The sequence below is a fragment of the Pan troglodytes genome, chromosome 19 (genome assembly GCF_028858775.2).
Source record: "Pan troglodytes isolate AG18354 chromosome 19, NHGRI_mPanTro3-v2.0_pri, whole genome shotgun sequence".
NCBI classification, from domain to species: Eukaryota; Metazoa; Chordata; class Mammalia; order Primates; family Hominidae; genus Pan; species Pan troglodytes.
In genome coordinates this window covers 77211563-77229656 of record NC_072417.2, presented here as the reverse complement: position 1 = coordinate 77229656, position 18094 = coordinate 77211563, and the positions used below count along the sequence as shown (strand labels likewise).

The window sequence follows — 18094 nt, the reverse complement described above, 5'->3', positions numbered from 1 at the left end:
GGCGACATGGACATTTGCTTAACTGGTTCCACAGAAACATATTCTGGAGAAAGAGAAAACATTACTCATTATCTAATAAAATAAATAAGAAATAAAGAAGAATGGGATCAAGAGAGGAAAAGGTATTCTGCTCAAAGGACGTTTATAGCTTTGCTGTGGTTATCCACTAAGTGCATCAGTTAAAGAAGCACGTTTTATCTTCTTTTTTGCTTCTGTTTAGACTTCATGTTAAAATGGCTCTAGGCTTTTCTATTAATAGCTCTAGCTAGTTGGTCTTTATGAAGACATGCTGCACTAAATTTGTTCTCATGATTAGAATCTTGTAATCATAATTACAAGAAGGTATCTTCTCAACACCTCAAATTACTCATTTGTTTTTATAGAGGCTAAAATAATAGAGGGCTGTAAGATTTGACATTCATCCAAGTTAACCACTTTATTGGGTTGTTATGGTGAGGGGAATAAAGACTGAACTTCTTTCTTACTTAACATACCATGCGTCCATGTTATGATCTGATCTTCCTGGTGGTAACTAGCAGAGTCAAGCCCTACAGCTGGGAAATTGTATTTGATTTCCAAAGTAATCTTTCCAGATAAAGCCATGCAAATCCCAGGATTTGGGACTTTCAGAGTCATCTATATTATTTAATCTGTCTAGTAATAAATCTCATTTGGCCTGAGGTTCGAGTCTGAACAGCATCGTTCTCTTTCGTCACTACTCTGTGACTCATTACTTTCACGAGCACAGCCAATGTTTTTCCTTCCTTAATAAAGTGTTCCAAAACAGTATGCTAGATGGAAAAATATTGGCATATGTCAGAAGGTCACACATTGTCTTGTGAATTCAGCAGCAAACCTCGTTACCATCCATAGATGATGGCAGCTGGGTTACCACAGGCCATCCTGCCCCACCTGCATGGGCCCTGCTTGGATCAGCAGGAACTTTAAGCAGCCCAAAGACCAGCTCTCTCAGGAGTGTGTGGCCACAGGAAGACTGTAGAGTGTTTTATTACAGGTTCCAAGAACGTCATCTGTACTGTATCTCCATCACATTTAAGCCTTTTAATGTTTTTAAAATGAAACAGAGTCCTTCAAACTTCAGGATTTCCTATTTTGTCCAGAGATGAAAATCAACAAATCACACAAGAATTGAGAGAAACACTTTGGCTGTGGAATGTTCGGGCATGTCTTTCAGTTTCATTGTTCCCAGGCAGGGCATCTTCACCCTGAGCCACTTCATTCTGCTTTGCTTTTCCCTGCACATAATGCTTTAAGTTGATTTTTTCCAAGTCTTCATTTCTGCAAGTAATGTCATCTGTATCCAACAAAACTGTGTCCTCTCTGTTACTTAGTCAAACATAAGAATTAACCTGTTTTCTCTTCTAACTTAGAGCTGAAAGAATTTGCCTCTTTTTAACTCAATTGAATGTGTATTTAGAGAACCTAGAATGTGAGAGATACTGTATAGCAGCAGTCCCCAACCTTTTTTGCACCAGGGACCAGTTTTGTGGAAGTTTTTCCATGGACCGGGGGAGCAGGGGCAGGGAATGTTTTGGGATGACTCAAGTGCATTACATTTATTGTGCACTTTATTTCTATAATTATTACTACATTGTAATGTAGAATGAAATAATTATACAACTCACCATAATGTAGAATCAGTAGGAGCCCTGAGCTTTTTTTCCTGCAACTAGACAGTCCCATCTGGGCGTGATGGGAAACAGTGACAGATCATCAGGCATTAGATTCTCATAAGAAACATGCCACACTACACTTGCATGCGTAGTACACAATAGGGTTCACACTCCTATGAAAATCTAATGCTACCACTGATCTGACAGGAGGTGGAGCTTAGGCAGTAATGCCAGTGACAAGGAGCGGCTGTAAATACAGATGAAGCTTTGCTTGCTCACTCACTGCTCACCTCTTGCTGTGTGGCCTGGTTCCTAACAGGCCACAGACCCATCCACAGACCAGTATGGGTCCACAACCTGGGGGTTGGGGACCCCTGTTCTGTAGGACCCCAAAATGAAAAAGGCAGACCTTGTCCTCAAGAAGCCCATGATCTAAACCCATGGTGAAAATATAAGAACACAGGACTTCAACACAGCCGAGTCCTGTAACCACTCATGAGAGGGACTAGTAATGTGCTGTGAGCCCACATCCATTTGGAGGGCAGGAGGCTCTGTGAAGTGGGGTGTCAGAGGTAAACCCTGGTGGATGAATTGAGTTCAGTCAGGAGTGAGGCCTGGAGAAGAGCGAAGGAGGCAGCAGGTCTAGGGTGCAGGAGCTTATCCCGTTTAGCAGGAGCTTAGCGTTTCCAGGTAGAGGGAGGGAGGATTACAAGGGGATGTTGAGCCTTACTGGATGGAGCACTTAGGCATTTGTATCTGACTGAACAGGAAATTGGGAGCTGTTAATGTGATTGAACAGGTGAGTGACTCAACAGGTGCTCGCTTTTCGATGACTAGCAGCTGTGTGTGGGATGACTAGAAACAGGAAGCAGACCTGGAAAGGGAGGAGGGATGGGAAGGGTGAGAGGCAAGCCAGAAATAGAATCAGTAGAATCTAGTGACTGACTAGGGAGGAGGAGTTACAAGACACTTAAAGAAGAATTAGATAAATCCAATTAAGGTCTAATAATTTCTTTTCTTTTCTTTTCTTTTTTTTGAGACAGAGTTTCCCTCTGTTGCCCAGGCTGGAGTGCAACGGTGTGATCTTGGCTCACTGTAACCTTTGCCTCTTAGGTTGAAGTGATTCTCATGCCTCACCCTCTTGAGTAGCTTGGATTACGGGCATGCGCCACTATGCCTGGCTAATTTTTGTATTTTCAGTAGAGATGGAGTTTCACCATGTTGGCCAGGGTGGTCTCAAACTCCTGGCCTCAAGTGATCTGCCTCTCAAAGTGCTGGGATTAAAGATGTGAGCCACTGTGCCCAGCCTAATAATTTCCAGTAGTATTCATGATGATCTGTTTTTCTAAGAATAAACTAGCATGTTTTAGTTCAGCCCTGGATACCAGTGGCCTTGACTTATATTTCTATACAAAGATTAAAGATGGTAATGTGCAGATACCCTGAGTTTTCAGTTTAATCTTGTGGTTATAACTAAAGATTTCAACATTTTTCTAAATTGTTAAATATAGATAAATGATAAAGGTATCCAGATGCTACTCTAGGTCCTGAGGATACAGCAAGTGAACAAAACAGGCAAACCCTTTTATCATAAAGCTTTCATTCTAGTGGGAAAACAGGAAATCAGTTACTTAGTAGTGACGAGAGGTTTGGAGAAAAAATGAAGTGGGGACATGGAATGGGCAGTGCCAGGTTGGGGTGGGAGTCTGCAGTTTTAAACAGGGAGGGCTCCACGGAGAAGATGTCATTTGAGCAAGAGCTCAAGGAGGCAAGGGAGTCTTGTAGACAGCCGGCATAGCGGGTCAAAGGTGGAGTGTCCTTAAAAAAAAAAAAAAGGAAAGGATGGGAGTGTCCCTGGCACAGTAGAGGAGGAGCACAGAGTTGATGTGGCGGGAGGAGATCAGCTCAGAGAGAGATGGGCCAGTCATACAGGGCAGGAGGGACCCAGCGCTTCCTTTACTTCACATGTACTATAAAGATGCTTACTGAAACAAAATTTATAGTCAGTAAACTACATATACACAGTTTCAAAAAGAAATAAACATATTACCGAGCTGGTAATCTAAAACAAATAATAGGAAAGTATTTTTTTAATCACATAGATATAGCATGTAAATGCTCGGACACACGCTGACACTCCCCCCAGGAACAAATGCTGTGCCTGTTGATGCAGATGGAGACAAGTGCAGGATAGTTTACCACCATAGCCACGGCAACTGGATTTCGAGGACGGTGAACTGTTCTTGGTAGTGTTTCAAACAAAAGAAGTACAGCCTTACCTGCCTTACACAGTAGTTACGTTCCAAGAAAATTCTGTATATTATGAAAAAGTACATTTGTGCTTATGTGTAAAACAGACTATAGCCTCGGATAATTAGTAAAGGGTTTTGGCCCATGAGAATGTCTGGCAGGACATCAGAGTGGCATGCAGATGCAGGGCAATCCTTGGTTGTACAGGACCGCTAGCATCCCTGGTCCCCCACACTTAGTGCCTGTAAAGTCCACTAGTCTCTGTGACCACCAGAAAATACCTTCATCGATTTCTCAAGCATTCCCTGGGGAGCTGTGCTCTCCCTACGGATACCACTGGTGTAGGGCCTAGTGGCTGGTGTGAGGACATTGGCTTTTCCTCAGCCGTTGGAGGAACCTGAGGCAAGGAGCAACATGCCCTGTTGTTCTGGACTGAATATTTGTGTCATCCTTCCACTGCCATTCATAAGCTGAAGCCCTGGCCCTCGGTGTGATGGTACTTTGAGATGGGGCCTTTGGGAGATAATCATGAAGATGGGGCCCTTAGGATGGATGAGTGTCCTTATGAGAAAGGAGAGACCAGAGCTCGCTCATTCTCTCTCCACCATGTGAGGACATGGTGAGAAGGTGGCCGTCTGCAAGCCAAGAAGAGATCCCTCACCAGAAACCAATCTCAGACTTCCACCTTCCAGAACCATAAGAAATAAATTTCTGTTGTTCAAGCCCCCTAGTCTATGGTATTTTGTTATAGTAGTCTGAGCAGAGTAAGGCACATGGCCTCCACTTTGCAAGATCAACAAGTGCTGTGTTGAAACTGAACAGATGGGGCCAGGAAGAAACTGGGAGGCCAGGCAGGGGTGTACTGCACTAGTCCAGACAAGAGAGGATACAAGCTTGGGTCTGAGTCTCAAAGAGGGATTCAGAGCTGAATGGAATAAACTTGCTGATGCAAACACATACCTTTAACTCACCAAACTGGGGTTCTTCAGAATAGAGGCCTGCAACTCCATTCGGCTGTTTACTTTTTTCAGGAGCCAATGAACTGGACATTTTTATGTATTTATTTACTTTTTTTTTTTTTTTTTGCTTTCTGTGGTGGTTTGGCAGGTGCTTTTGTTCCTCAGCCAAACGTGTTGTAGTTCCCAGAAATGGTGGTTTCTTACACCATAGTGGCAAATTATACCTAATAGAGAAAATGCGTTTTGTTTTCTGGAACTCATTTGGGTTGTGACATTTTACTTTAGGGGCCATCCTTCTAAGCACTGATTTTGTAGCTGTAGTCTGTCTTTCTCTAAAACCTCACCAGTGAATAGAGTTGAATATATTTAATCTCTGTACTTTTAGACCAAATGCAAACTGAGAATGTTGCCATCATGTTTTGTTTTAGATTAGCTTGCTTTGGCCTGATGGAGTTGAGAGGACTTTCTTTAGTATTTCCAGGGCTGGTGTAGGGCTTCTTGAGCTCACCTTAAAATACTAGTTAATGCTGATATTTAACACTCAAATCCCCATCAAATTACAGGTTATTCTATAGCAACCCTGCTCTATTCTTTTCTGTCTCCTTTCCAATAATAGTAGGCATGAAGAGCTGGGTCAAATTAGAACCATTCTTTACTAATCATGAAAATCTGCTAAATATGCAATATGACTACTCTCCTAGCCAGCTGGGCCCAGACTCCAGAGATGTCCCTTGAGTGGACATTTAGATAAATGATAAAGCTATCCAGATACTACTCCAGGTTCTGAGTATACAGCAGGTGAACAAAACAGGACATAATACTGGAGATTTCTTAGGAGGGAAGAGTCAGAACAAAGTTATTTGAAATTTGAAGACAATTTTATACTCACGTGAGTGTCTCTTTCTAAACATGTGCCTCTTGCCACAGTTCCTCCCTGTGCCGACAGAATCACGGCCAAGCAGTATAGAAACTAGAGAAAATAGAATGATGCTGTGCAACTTCCCCCTTGATGCCCAGTGGTCACCAAGCCCTGTCATGCAGACTGGGAAGGACCCTGCAAACCTGACTCCTCTCTGGCCCCATTGCTGGTGCCTTAGCCAGGCTCTTGGCACTTATTTCCTAGATGAATGCAGCAGCCTCCTGACCACCATCCATGCCCTCCGCACCTTAGCCCTCTCGTTCACTCATCACACTGCCCTCAGATACACCCCCGAAAAGACCAATTGGACCTAGCTGTACCCCTGCCTGCTGAAATGCTCTTGGTGTTGTCTATAGTGGTGGCGTTGTGCCTGCACCAGTGTGTGTGGTGTGTTACCTGTGAATGATGAGGAAAGGATAAATAGGGAGCGTGAGCATCATCCATGATGGGTTGGCCGTTTCAACAACTGGCCCTTCGCCACTGCTAGTTTGAGAAGTGCTGCTCCACAGGGTCAAGTCTAAGCTCCTTAGTGCATGTGCGAGGCCATTCATGGTCTCTCACCGCCGCCCCCCCGCCCCAACTCCCTGGGCTCCCTCCCCTGCCCAGCAGGTGCCCTACTTGCAGCCATGTAACTCCTTACCAGGCCTTGGAGACCTCTGGCCTTTGCTCATGCTCCCTCTCCACCAGCAGCCTGCAATGTTAGACAAGCTTCTGTTCATCTGTGAAGACCCCATTTACCTCCCTGGCTTCTCAAGCAGGGTGAGCCCATTTTTTCTCTGGGTTCTGGAGGTGCTTTTCTGAACCCTCTGTTGTGGCACTTCTGGCTTGTGTTGTAAATTTTTGTTCTCATTTGCTTCCTAGTGGATTTCTACCTCCTTACTGGGGCTCTGGGCAGCCAGGATGCTCAGTAAATGTCCAAGGCACTTAATGCTGACTCAGGTCCCAGAACTCTTCTGCCTGGACGTCTTTTGGGAATCCTGAGAAACAAATGGGACTTGACTGCCTTCTCAGGATGAATCATATTTGTTGCTTGTATCATAGTCATGACAGTTTCCGGTTCTGGTTTCTGATCTTGAGTTTTGCATGGCCTTTGGCAGTTGGTTTTTCTGTCCTGCGCTTTAGGCAGTGTGTGGGACTCTGGAAGAGTTGGAGATCTGTCTTCAGAAGTGCAATGGAAACATGAGAAGGGGAAATTGTGAAAAGTGATGATGTTTTGTTAATAGATCTAACCTGTTTTCTCTCAAGGACTTTTCTAGGCTTACAATATGCATCATCTACCTTTTTACCCTCACTGCTTAAGTATAAGAAAGGTGTTTATTTCCTCTTCATTGTTGTGAAGGATTGAAAATTAAGTTTTATGAAAGGGGCTGTGAGAGAAACCTGTTTTTACTTTTGAGCATCTTGGAAATGTGTTGGTTCTTTCTTTTTTTGTATTTTACTTTTAAACATAGACGGTTTAAAACATATCCAAATGTAGAAGTATTATGTAAAGAACCCCCATGTACTCATCACTCAGCTTCAACAGGGACTGGTTTGTATCTAGGCTTGTTCACCTGCACCCCCACTCACTTTCTTCCCTTATTTTTGGGACTTGCTTCAAAGTAATGCATTTCTCATTTCGGATGGCTCCTCTTAGCAGCTGCCACACACGTAGTAGCGTGGATCTCAGCTCCAATGGGTTGTCTTTGCAGCATTGGTTGGTGTGTGTTGGAATATGGTTGTGATTGTTGAAGTACATGGATAAAGTGCCTTATTTTGTCTGTGACTTAGTTACCTGTCCCTTTGTTCACTTTTGAGTGTCTGGTTTGATGGCACTCCATCACTCAGGAATGAATTCTGTGAAGTTATGACATCCTGAGAGGCATTTGGACACAGGCTGTAGTGTTGAATTGTCTTCAGTGCCTTCATGATTGATTATAACGTTCAGTGTGTTTTTTGGCCTGAGTTACTTCTGCCAAAGTAGAGATAAATGAGAACGCAGTAGACTTCAGCTGCTTTTAGTATGGGCAGTTTTCCGGATTACTTGGTCATTTCTATGTGATCATCTTTGCCAAGTGTGACACTTCGTGACTTATGGAGGTTACCTCCAAAGAAAACTTATTACATCCTTTTCCAATTCTGCTGAGATTAGAAATTGAGGAGCTTTTGATTAGATGTCTTTAAAAAAAAAAATGCTTTCCTCATGAAAGCCGAACTGTAAAGAATGTCTGAGACTTTCTGTCTTAAAATTTGGACCTAACAGCTTTAATGGGAGTTTATGGCTTAGGTTAATGAAGTGCTTTTTCTCTGGAGGGAAGGAATGAGCTGCCACTGGGGAGAAGTACTCCCTAATTGGGCCACTCGAATGTATGAAACATATTTGGGAGACTGAAGGTTTGAGTTAAGGAAGGGTGAATGGCTTTGTTTCTGCCAGTAATTTTTTTTTTTAATAAGAAAACAGTATTAGAACCTTAAGCACATTCTTGAGAAAATAGCAGTTGTTTACCTCATTCAGACTATGCCTTTCTAGTTTCACTGTTACCTGTCAGCCAGGGTTAAAATCTCCATGTCACCTTTAAATCGTTCCTTTCTCCCACTGCATTTATCTAGACAGGGCTCAGTTTTGCTGACACTCTTTTCCCTCCTGTCTGTTTCTGACTCCCCTCCTCCCCGGCTCGGGTCTGTCTGTTGCAGCACCTTTGTGATTCCTTCTCCCTTTTTCCCTTCATTTTGTGCCTCAATGCCCGCCTGTCTAACTTGCCTTCAGAGGACTTGTACAGGTTGAATATCCCTTACCCGAAATGCTTGGGACCTGAAGTGTTTCTGATTTTGGATTTTTTTAGGTTTGGAATATTTGCATTATATTTACCAGTTGAACATCTCAAATCTGAAAATCTGAAACCCAAAATGTTCCAGTGAGCATTTCCTTTGCACATCACGTTGGCGCTCAGGCTTCAGATTTTGGAACACTTCAGATTTTGGGTTTTCGGATTTGGGATGCTCACCCTGTGTCACGTTCCTCTTTTTTTTTTTTTTTTTTTTTTTTTTGAGACGGATTCTCACTCATTTGCCCAGGCTGGGGTGCAGTGGCACAATCTCGGCTCACTGCAAGCTCTGCCTCCCAGGTTCACGCCATTCTCCTGCCTCAGCCTCCTGAGTAGCTGGGACTACACGTGCCCGCCACCATGCCCGGCTAATTTTTTGTATTTTTAGTAGAGAGAAGGTTTCACCATGTTAGCCAGGATGGTTTCGATCTCCTGACCTCATGATCCACCCACCTTGGCCTCCCAAAGTGCTGGGATTACAGGCGTGAGCCACCGCGCCCGGCCCACATTCCTCTTTTTCTCAGAGGCTTCCAGTTGGACTCTGGTGACCAACATTCCACATCACAAAGTTTTCAAGGCTTTCTTCCCCATGGTGTCACTGCCTGCAGTCCAGCTTCATTTGTGTTGTTCCTCAGGAGGAACATGTCACACTTACTGAGCCTGCGTCCTCTGTCCCGCGAACACAGTGACATTTTTTCACTCATGTTGTCTTGTCATCCCTGTGCTCGGGGCCGGCTGCCTTTATGAGGGTTTTCTGCTCCGAGTATTCCGGTCCCCACCTAGGAAAGCCTGTGGTGCATGCCCCATGTTCTAGCAGTTCGTTATGTATGGTTCATGTGTATTAGCTTCCTAACTCAAACCATAAGCTCCCTTCTTTATCCTGCATGGCACTTAACAGAGAACCCAGCTGAAGCAGATATCTGACAGTTGTTTCTGAGATGTGTTTGGCGCATCTCAACAGAAAGTTACTAGTAGCAGGGTTGTCAGTCCTCTTCCTCCTCGGCGGGGAATGGGGGTGCATGTGTGTAGAGGATTACACAGACTATAAAGCATTTGAGACTTCATCTCTGCTCTTTGGGTCCTTAAATACCTTTCAAAAGGTATTTTGAATACCAACCCAGAACATTTAAAATCACTGCTAGGGGTACACTTAGAAGGGACTGGTTTGGGGACTTTCTAACTGTGTGGTAATATCTTAGTTGTGCAGAAGAGAGAGCTGATTTCCATTGCTGCGTTATGGGGGTCAGAAGGGTGGTCAGATGGGGTCAGAAAGAACAAGGTGGAGGAGGGCAGTAAAGCCAGAGGTCATCTAGAGTCCAACGGAAAAGCAAAAGCAGGGTGTTCCAGAAATATCTGTGCTCATCTGGGAAAGAGAAGAGAAGGATCTTGCAAGGCTCCTTGAGCTCCAGTTAAGTGAGCAACCTGTTCTTGTGGCTTCTATAATCAAAGGGATCTTACTTCTTCCTACATGGAAGGAAGTCTGCCCAGAGCGACCTCCAGAGAGAGGCCGTCAATCTCGAAGTCTGGTTTGAAACAATTATTTAAATTTTGGTTGATTGCGTCAAAGACATTTTTCTGTTCAGCTGACTTATCACCCCATGTTTTCCCCAGGCCCTCACGAATTTTGCCAGCCCTGCATTTAGGGAAGCCTGGGATGGTCCTGACAGGGTCCTTCATGCTCTTAACATGGGTTTCCCTTCAGTCTCTCTGTGCCCTGTGCAACTGGAAGAGCAGGCTCTTCAGAATTATGCCACAGGTGAGAGCAGGAGGAACAGGCCATTCTCTCCAACCTATTGCAGATGTTTGCCTTAAAGAGCTTCTGTTTTTAGCTTTTTTTTTAACTTTTCATTTTATAAAAACTTTATACATACCCCAAAGTAAGAAGAGTAGTATCATGAAACCATGTACCCAGCACCCAGCTTCAATAATGATCAATGCGGGGTAATCCCTGTCCCTCTCCCTTAAATACTTTTCAAAAGGGCCAACCCAAAACATTTACAGTCACTGCTAGAGGTACACTTAAAAGGGACTGGTTTGGGGACTTCCTGAGTTTCTAGATTGTGTGACTGGGTGGAAGTGGACCCACTAGCCAATCTGGGGAATGTGAACTGAGGAGCAGGTCCTGGGGGTATGGCCTTGGGCTGAGACACCCATAGCAGTTGCAAGTGGGACTGGGTCAGGAGTCCAAGGGAGAACATCCTCAGATGCCATGCGGAGGATTTGCAAGTGTTGGTTTTGATCACGGGAACTTGACAGTGGCAGTTCTGATCTTATTCTGAGGGTAGGGGCCGGAGGGCAGTGAGTGGAGGAAGGTAAGAAGGCAGGAAGGTGGAACAGAGGATTCGGAGCAGTGTAGTTTCCCCACATGGCTCAATCACCCAGCTTGGGTTATAAAGGCAAATTCCTTGTCTCTACCTACAAAGCCAGCTTCCTGGGGGAAGAACCTAGGAATCAACATTCTAAAAATTCCATAGGAATCTCTAATACATTGCTGGTGGAAATATAAAACAGTACTACCATTTTTGCAAACTGTTTGTCAATTTTTTGTCAGAGGTAAACAATATGATGCAGCCAGTCCCCCTCCTTGTTTTAAGAAATGAAAATAGGCTGGGCACGGTGGCTCACACCTATAATCCCAGCACTTTGGGAGGCCACGGCGGGTGAATCACGAGGTCAGGAATTCAAGACCAGCCTGACCAATAGGTGAAACCCCATCTCTACTACAAATACAAAAATTAGCTTGGTGTGGTGGCACACGCCTGTAGTCCCAGCTACTCGGTAGGCTGAGGCAGGAGAGTCACTTGAACTCAGGAGGTGGAGGTTGCAGGGAGCTGAGATTGTGCCACTGCACTCCAGCCTGGGCGACAGAGCGAGACTCCATCTCAAAAAAAAAAAAAAGGAAAGAAAAGAAAAAAAAAGAAATGAAAATAGGTCCAAATAAACACTCGTACACAAATGTTCACAGAAGCTTTATTCACACCAGCCAAGAAAATAAAAACAACTCAAATGTCCCTCAGCAGGTAAATAGGTAAACAGATTGTGGTAAATTCTTATAGTAGAATACTATTCAGTAATAAAAAAGAGCGAACTATGATACACACAACAATATGGATGAATTTCCAAGACATTATGTGAGATAAAGAGGCCAGGCACAAATGAGTATCTATGACGTGGTCATTTGTGAAATTTTAGAACAAACAAAATGAACTGGTACTTATCTGGAGCAAGATTTGGAAATACTGAATCCAAAGGGATGTGAAAAAATGTTTTAGGGTGATGGAAATGTTCTGTATCTTGATGGTGAAGATAGTTACATGGGTGTGTGTTTTTCAAGATTGATTGAACTGTAAACTTAAAATGCTTGCACTTTGGAGGAAAAGGAGAGTGTGCAGAAGAGCAGGCAGAGCCAAGAGGTTTTTGTGTTTATAGGCAAAGGAGGAGTTGAAGATCCTTGGAGACAGGATCTAGATGTGAGTGTGAAAAATCTATGAGTGTGAAGACAAAAGCATTGTCCCTTTATAGAGATGTGAAGGGAAGGGTGGAGCTGGGCAGATGTAGAAGACAAAGGGTAGGAAGTTTCAGCAAGCTCACTCAGTCTCCCTTAATATCCCCTATGACACAGAAGGCAGAGTCATTTGTGGAGAGACAGGGACCTTGAGGCAAGGAGTAGTTTGAAATATCAGCTACAGGGGTGAGAACAGAAGCCAGCCAGGATCTCCTAGTGGCAGGGGCCTAGCTGGCCACACCATGGAGATACCACGTATGATGGTATCTCCACAAATGATCGCAGTGTTTTCTACAGCTGTGCTCAGAAGCCTGGGTGGAGGAACAGGGACTGCTATGCAGATCCTGGGTTCAGGGTGAGTAGAGCTTATCTGCTGGATTATTAAAAGTGATCAACAATGGATTTCCAGGCTGGCCAAGAGTGGAAGTAGGAAAGAAACTGCGCTAGTTTGAATATTTGACCCTCCAAACCTCATGTTGAAATTTGATTCCCAGTGATGGAGGTGGAGCCTAATGGGAAGTGTTTGGGTCTTGGGGGTGGATCCCTCATGAATGGCTTGGCGCTGTCTTCATTGTAGTGAGTGAATCCTTACCCTATTAATTCCTGTGAGAGATGGTTCTTAAAAAGAGCCTGGCACCTTCTCCCCTCTCGCTGCTTCTCTCGCCCTGTGATCTCTGTACACTCCGGCTCCCCTTTGCCTTCTGCCACTAGTGGAAGCAGCCAGAAGCCCTCATCAGAGGCAAATGCTAATGCCATGCTTCTTGTACAGCCTGCAGAAATGTGAGCCAAATAAACCTCTTTTCTTTATAAATTACCCAGCCTCAGGTATTCCTTTATAGGAACACAAACAGACTAAGACAGGAAATGACACTTAATTACTCCATTCAGCAAATAGGTTGGTTACCACCTGTGTGTCAGGTATTGTTTTAGATCCTTGGGAAGATGCAGACAACAAAAAATAAATCCCAACCCTCCGTGGCCAGAGTGGGGCATTAAGTAAGCAATAAAATATACAGAACTACAGAGGTGGTAAGTGACATGGAGAAAAATTAAGCAGGGAAGAAGGGTTGGAAATCCTGGGCAGTAGGAGGTGATCATGGAAGACCACTCTGAGGTGGCAACAGTTGATCAAAGACCTAGGCAGAGGAACAGCCAGTGCAAAGGTCCTGAGGCATGGGCAGGCCTGGCAGTGCTTGTTGAATACTTGGAGGCCGGCATGGCTGGAATGGAGTGTGTGGGAAATAGTGGGAGATTGTTAAAGGGTGACAGGTTGAAAGGGAGGGACTGCTTGGGATTTATGAGCCACTGTGTAAACACTGGCCTTCACTGAGTGAGATGGGGAACCACCAAAGGATTTTGAGTCACAGAGAAGCTTAATCTGATTTATGCCTTTAAAAGGATCACTCTTCTCAGTGTCAAGGCACTGACTTACAGTCTTGACAAACATTTAATCCACATAGAGATGCCCCATGAGGTTGATGTTATCTCTATTTTTTTTTCCTTACTGATGAGGAAATTGAGGCTCCGCGAGCTTAAGTAACTTTGCCAAGGTCACTCAGCTGGTGATTGGCAGAGCCAGGATTTATGCCTTGGTTTGTCTGATTCCAAAGGCCACACAGATTAAGAGAGGAGGGAAGGCTTGAGAGACAAAGGGTTCCAATGGTGTTGAAGGGAATGGGAACAGGACACAGAATTATGATTGGCATCGAAATAGACCACAGAGTTTGGCAACTGATAGCATATGTTAGGGAGAAATAGACATCGACAGTGTCGTTTGAGTCATGGCTTTCTTCTAGGAGAATGGTGGTACTGTTAATAAAATACGGTAGTCAGGAGTAGAAGCCAGTCTCAGGCAAAAGACAGAGGGCGTGACTTGGGCAAGCAGAGGCTGAGGCATTGGTGGGAAGTAGTGGGCGTGTCCAGTTGATCCAGAGAGAGGACCCGGGAGAGGGGAGCCTAGAACCCCACTGTGGTTAGGGTGGAAGTTATAGAGAGGCATGTGCTCTCTGAGTGAGAAGAAAGGCTGAAGGGAGAAGCTGGCAATGTTCCTCCCTGTGTGGAGGAGGGAGTGGGGACAAAAATTCACTGCTTTTGGGGACAGAAATGTTTAAAACTTTACCCTTATGAACTTGGACAAAGGAAAGATGTGGACGTCTGTTTTGTTATTTGAGCTTAAAGAAGTGATTTAGATTAGCCTAGCAATGAGCATCTTGTGACCTCACCCAGGATGTCAGTTCCTGCAGGTGTAAAACTTGTGCCATTCCAGGCCTCAGCTGGACACACGATGGGGGCCGGGGAGTGGAGTTGAGGCCAGTGGCTGCTCCCAGGGAATCAGTGAGCAGGTTTGTTTCTTTCCCGTGTTAATCCTGGGAGACCAAACCTTGATTTCAGCTATATTTTCTCTCTACCTTTACCAGATAATCTTACCTTTACCTTACATAACAGCCACTTTTTATATTTGTGAAGTAACTCCCCCACAACTTTTTTTTTCTGAAAGTAAAACAACTTGGTGACATTGGCTTTTATTCTTATCGGGCCCCATATAGATAGTGGCTTATTTTACAGCAGTATTTGTTTACATCCCTACAGGTAGGACAGTGTTTCTTTTCACATGGCTGAAAACTTTTTTTTTTAAAGCAAGAATCTTACCTGATATCAGTTCTCATTATTAAATCAAAACCACTTTTTCATGTTACTCTTTTAGTGCACATTTTCAGATAATGCTCTTTTTATTTTTGCGACTTTCCAAAGATAATTTTCTCTTTAACCTTTTTTAATATGAAAAAATTTAACCATATGTACAGAGAGTGGTAAAATAACACTCCAGTGTTCCCGTGTCTCATCTTTAACTGTTATCAACAGCCTGCCACTTCTTGTTTTATCTGTCCTCCCCGCCCCCCGTATAATTATTTTCTATAGTATTTTAAAGCAAATCTTGAATTCAGATGATTCTTAAAGAAAAACATTTACAGAATTAGGTCATTGTTACATTTCAGAAGCCAAGCAGCAGTGTGTCTGCCTCTGTCAGAACTGTCTTAATAATTGTGTCTTTACCTGGGCTGCAGCTTTGAAGAGGCTTATTCCAGGTGCTTATTTTACTGAGTGGATGGGAAATGCTAAGATAACCATAAGGGCCTCCTACTGGAGTTTATCTTCTCCTAAGCCTAGAAAAAAAAAATCACAGTTCTTAAACACCAATGTAGTTGTCCCGGGAATCTTCCCCTGTCTCCTGCCAATGTCCTGAATCTTAACTGGAACCTTCCTGATACAGGGCATATCTTGGGACCTGAGGCCTCAGTGTCAGGTGACCAGTGGATAAGCTATAGAAAACCAGGAAAATCTGCGTCTGAAGACGAGTCTGTGTGACTGAGCAAACACTGTACAGCAAAGATCAGGTTATGAACAGGAATTTAAATCATGTTGGTCTCCATGTCTTGTTTCTGGTGAATTCCTGGAATTTGGCCATGTCCTCTTAATCTGCGTTTATCTGTGATACCTTTAAGTGGCTGAAACAAACAAAAAAGATGCCATTTTACTGCTGTGTTTTCTTCGGAATATGATATTCTTGCTCTTCTTGGCTTGCATGCCTTCAGGCCGGTGTTAAAATAACTGGGTTATTGCACCTTGACTAGCTTGTTTCAGTAGGATGAGTGTGGTGTGCCTTTATTTCCTGTCTCTTGCATCAGTCTGTTTGTGAGAGTGTACCGAGAGGTGATTAATGGGAAAGATAAACATGTGCTTACTGACTGAAAGTTCTTCCTGTTTCCTAGAGTGTTTTTGGTTTAGTGAGTTGTTTGTTTGCTGCCCACAGACCGCATATGGTGTGTGTACACCTCTGTTGTTGTGAACACCATATGCCTTTGTATAGGAGCTGGGCTTTTAAGCAAAGTCAACATATGATAAGGCTTAAAAGATTTTCCTTCATCCAATAATTGGATGGATTGGACAGCTGTCTGTCACCATAAGCAGAGCCTACAGAGTCTGGAATTCTGCATACAAAATCATGTAAGAATACTTGCTGTTCTTGCCCCCGGGGATTAAGTTGTGTATAGCATGGCTGTGGGGTTTTGGTTGCTGGAAATACCTCATCGCTGTGAGTCTCCTGCCTGCGGACTTTTGGATCTGTCACTACACAGTGCTGCTGTGCCAGTGTTCATGCTCTCTCACTGCCACCACCATCTGCCCCTGGAATCAGGAGCTTCCTCTTGCTTTGTGCCCAGGAAAATCTAGGGAGGGAAGAATTCTGCCATTAATTGCTGCAAATGTAAAATTGACTTAGAGAAAAAAACATGTTCTCAATTTAAAAAGTAGTGCCTGCTCTTGCAGAAATTTTAAGATATAGAAAAGGTTGGGGGGAGTTGCATTTCCAACAAGGATAACTTACAATTAGCATTTTTGATCTTTCCATCTAATTAGGTACATTGAAGCCTTTCCCCATAGTTGCATTAATACTCTATGTACAATGTTATCTTTTCTCCTGAACATAATAGCATAGGTTTGTATATGTCTTAAAATGTTATTAGCCCTCTTAGAAGCCTTAATTTTTTGCTAAGTGGACATTCTATAACTTAACCATATTATTGGGTAGGTCATTTTTAATGCTGCTACGTACACATCTTTGTACAAAAACCATTTTCTATAGTTTATATTGTCTTTAAATTAGATTTTATAGAAATGCAATGGGGGGGCCAAAGGGAATGAACACTTGGAGGCTCTAGAATTGCCGCTCCAAAGAGGTGTGTCCATTTACTGGCCAATCAAAGTCAGTTCTTAAACCCATTTTACTTTTCCTAATGGGAATATGTAGAGCTACTCCAGGCATCGGACAAGGTAATGATTAAGGTTTTAGAAGTCTTTGAGGTGTCAGATAGTGATGCTCTGACCCCTTGTCCACGGTGTGTGGTGACTGGTTCATCGTTCTGCATCCATCCCCCAAGTTATATGCAAGTTTCTTGAAAGCAGTTCTGTTCTGGTCTCAGTTCTCTATCCAGCCTCAGTAACTATCCAAGAGCTTACATTTGCATCATTGTGGATATGTTTTCTAAAAGATATGCACGGTGATACAAAAGTGCATATAACCTTCACGTACACTAGCCCATGTAGGTTAACAGGAGGGAGAAAGTTATTACCGGTACAACTTGGCCTGGTCCTGGGAAGCCTCTGGGAATCTTGACATTTTGGGATGTTTCTGATGATGCCTTTGTTGTTCTTTTGCACAGATCCAGTCCTGCAGGTCCCAACACATGTGGAAGAGTAAGTTTTCTGATTCGCTCAGTACTTCCCTTTAATTCAGTCTTCTTCATTCAATCAGTGTTTATGAGGCCAGTTGCTGGGAGTGCATATATGTGTAAGTTTGAGGAATAACAGTGAGTGACATATAAAGTCTTACAGGTGCTGTGATGAAAGCTTGCGTTGAGGAGGAGGTGGTCAGTTTCCTGAGGGAGAAGGGTAGTGGTTTTAAAAAGGCTTATTTGAGATGAAACTCAAGTTGAGCTTTGAACTTAAACTTCCAAAGTCCTCAGGGGGACTGGACCTCTTCCTCTTTGCTGTGTCATATCATGGAGAAAAAAGGTGAATGTGACCTGCTACTACAGAGTGTGTGTTGGGGTAAAAGCTGGATAGCACCTGTAAGAGCCTTAAAGGATGGCGCAACCTAAGGAACGATTCAGCCAAGGGTTTCTGAGGGACTGTAGTTATAGTTTAGTCTTTAGCAGATTAACTTGACAAAAGACCACTTCACATCTGCTTCAAGGGAAGCTACTGACAGAGGGACCTTGATCTGTCCCCTTGGCGGGTTGTCTCTGATGTCAAGCTGTTAGAGTCTGCTTTTATTGCCTCCAGTTAAACAAAAAATATCACTTGAAAACTAAAAGCAGATTTGTTCTACCTGTTTATGTACCATGCCATCCTATTAAATGTTAATGGCTGGAGTTCTATACACAATTGATGTAGAAATTGAAAAGTGGACTTACTGGGTCCTTTTCACATATTTTGCCTTCATCCAGAGTGCTTTGACCAAATGA

General features: G+C 43.6%; 1 protein-coding gene across 9 annotated transcripts in view; it reads left to right on the top strand.

Annotated features, from left to right (window-relative positions):
- ERN1 (endoplasmic reticulum to nucleus signaling 1) overlaps positions 1-18094 on the top strand; it is a 90816-nt gene that overhangs the window by 31866 nt on the left and 40856 nt on the right. For 7 of the 9 annotated variants that reach the window (XR_010153071.1, XR_002940236.3, XM_511585.9 and 4 more), the window contains one exon: positions 17291-17324. The exons of the other annotated variants lie outside the window; for them this stretch is intronic. Coding sequence is in view for 4 of the 7 variants with exons in the window: in XM_511585.9 (XP_511585.4) it covers positions 17291-17324 (34 nt within the window). In the remaining 3 variants the exon portion in view is untranslated. The remainder of the gene's footprint in view (positions 1-17290; positions 17325-18094) is intronic. 9 annotated transcript variants of the gene reach the window in all.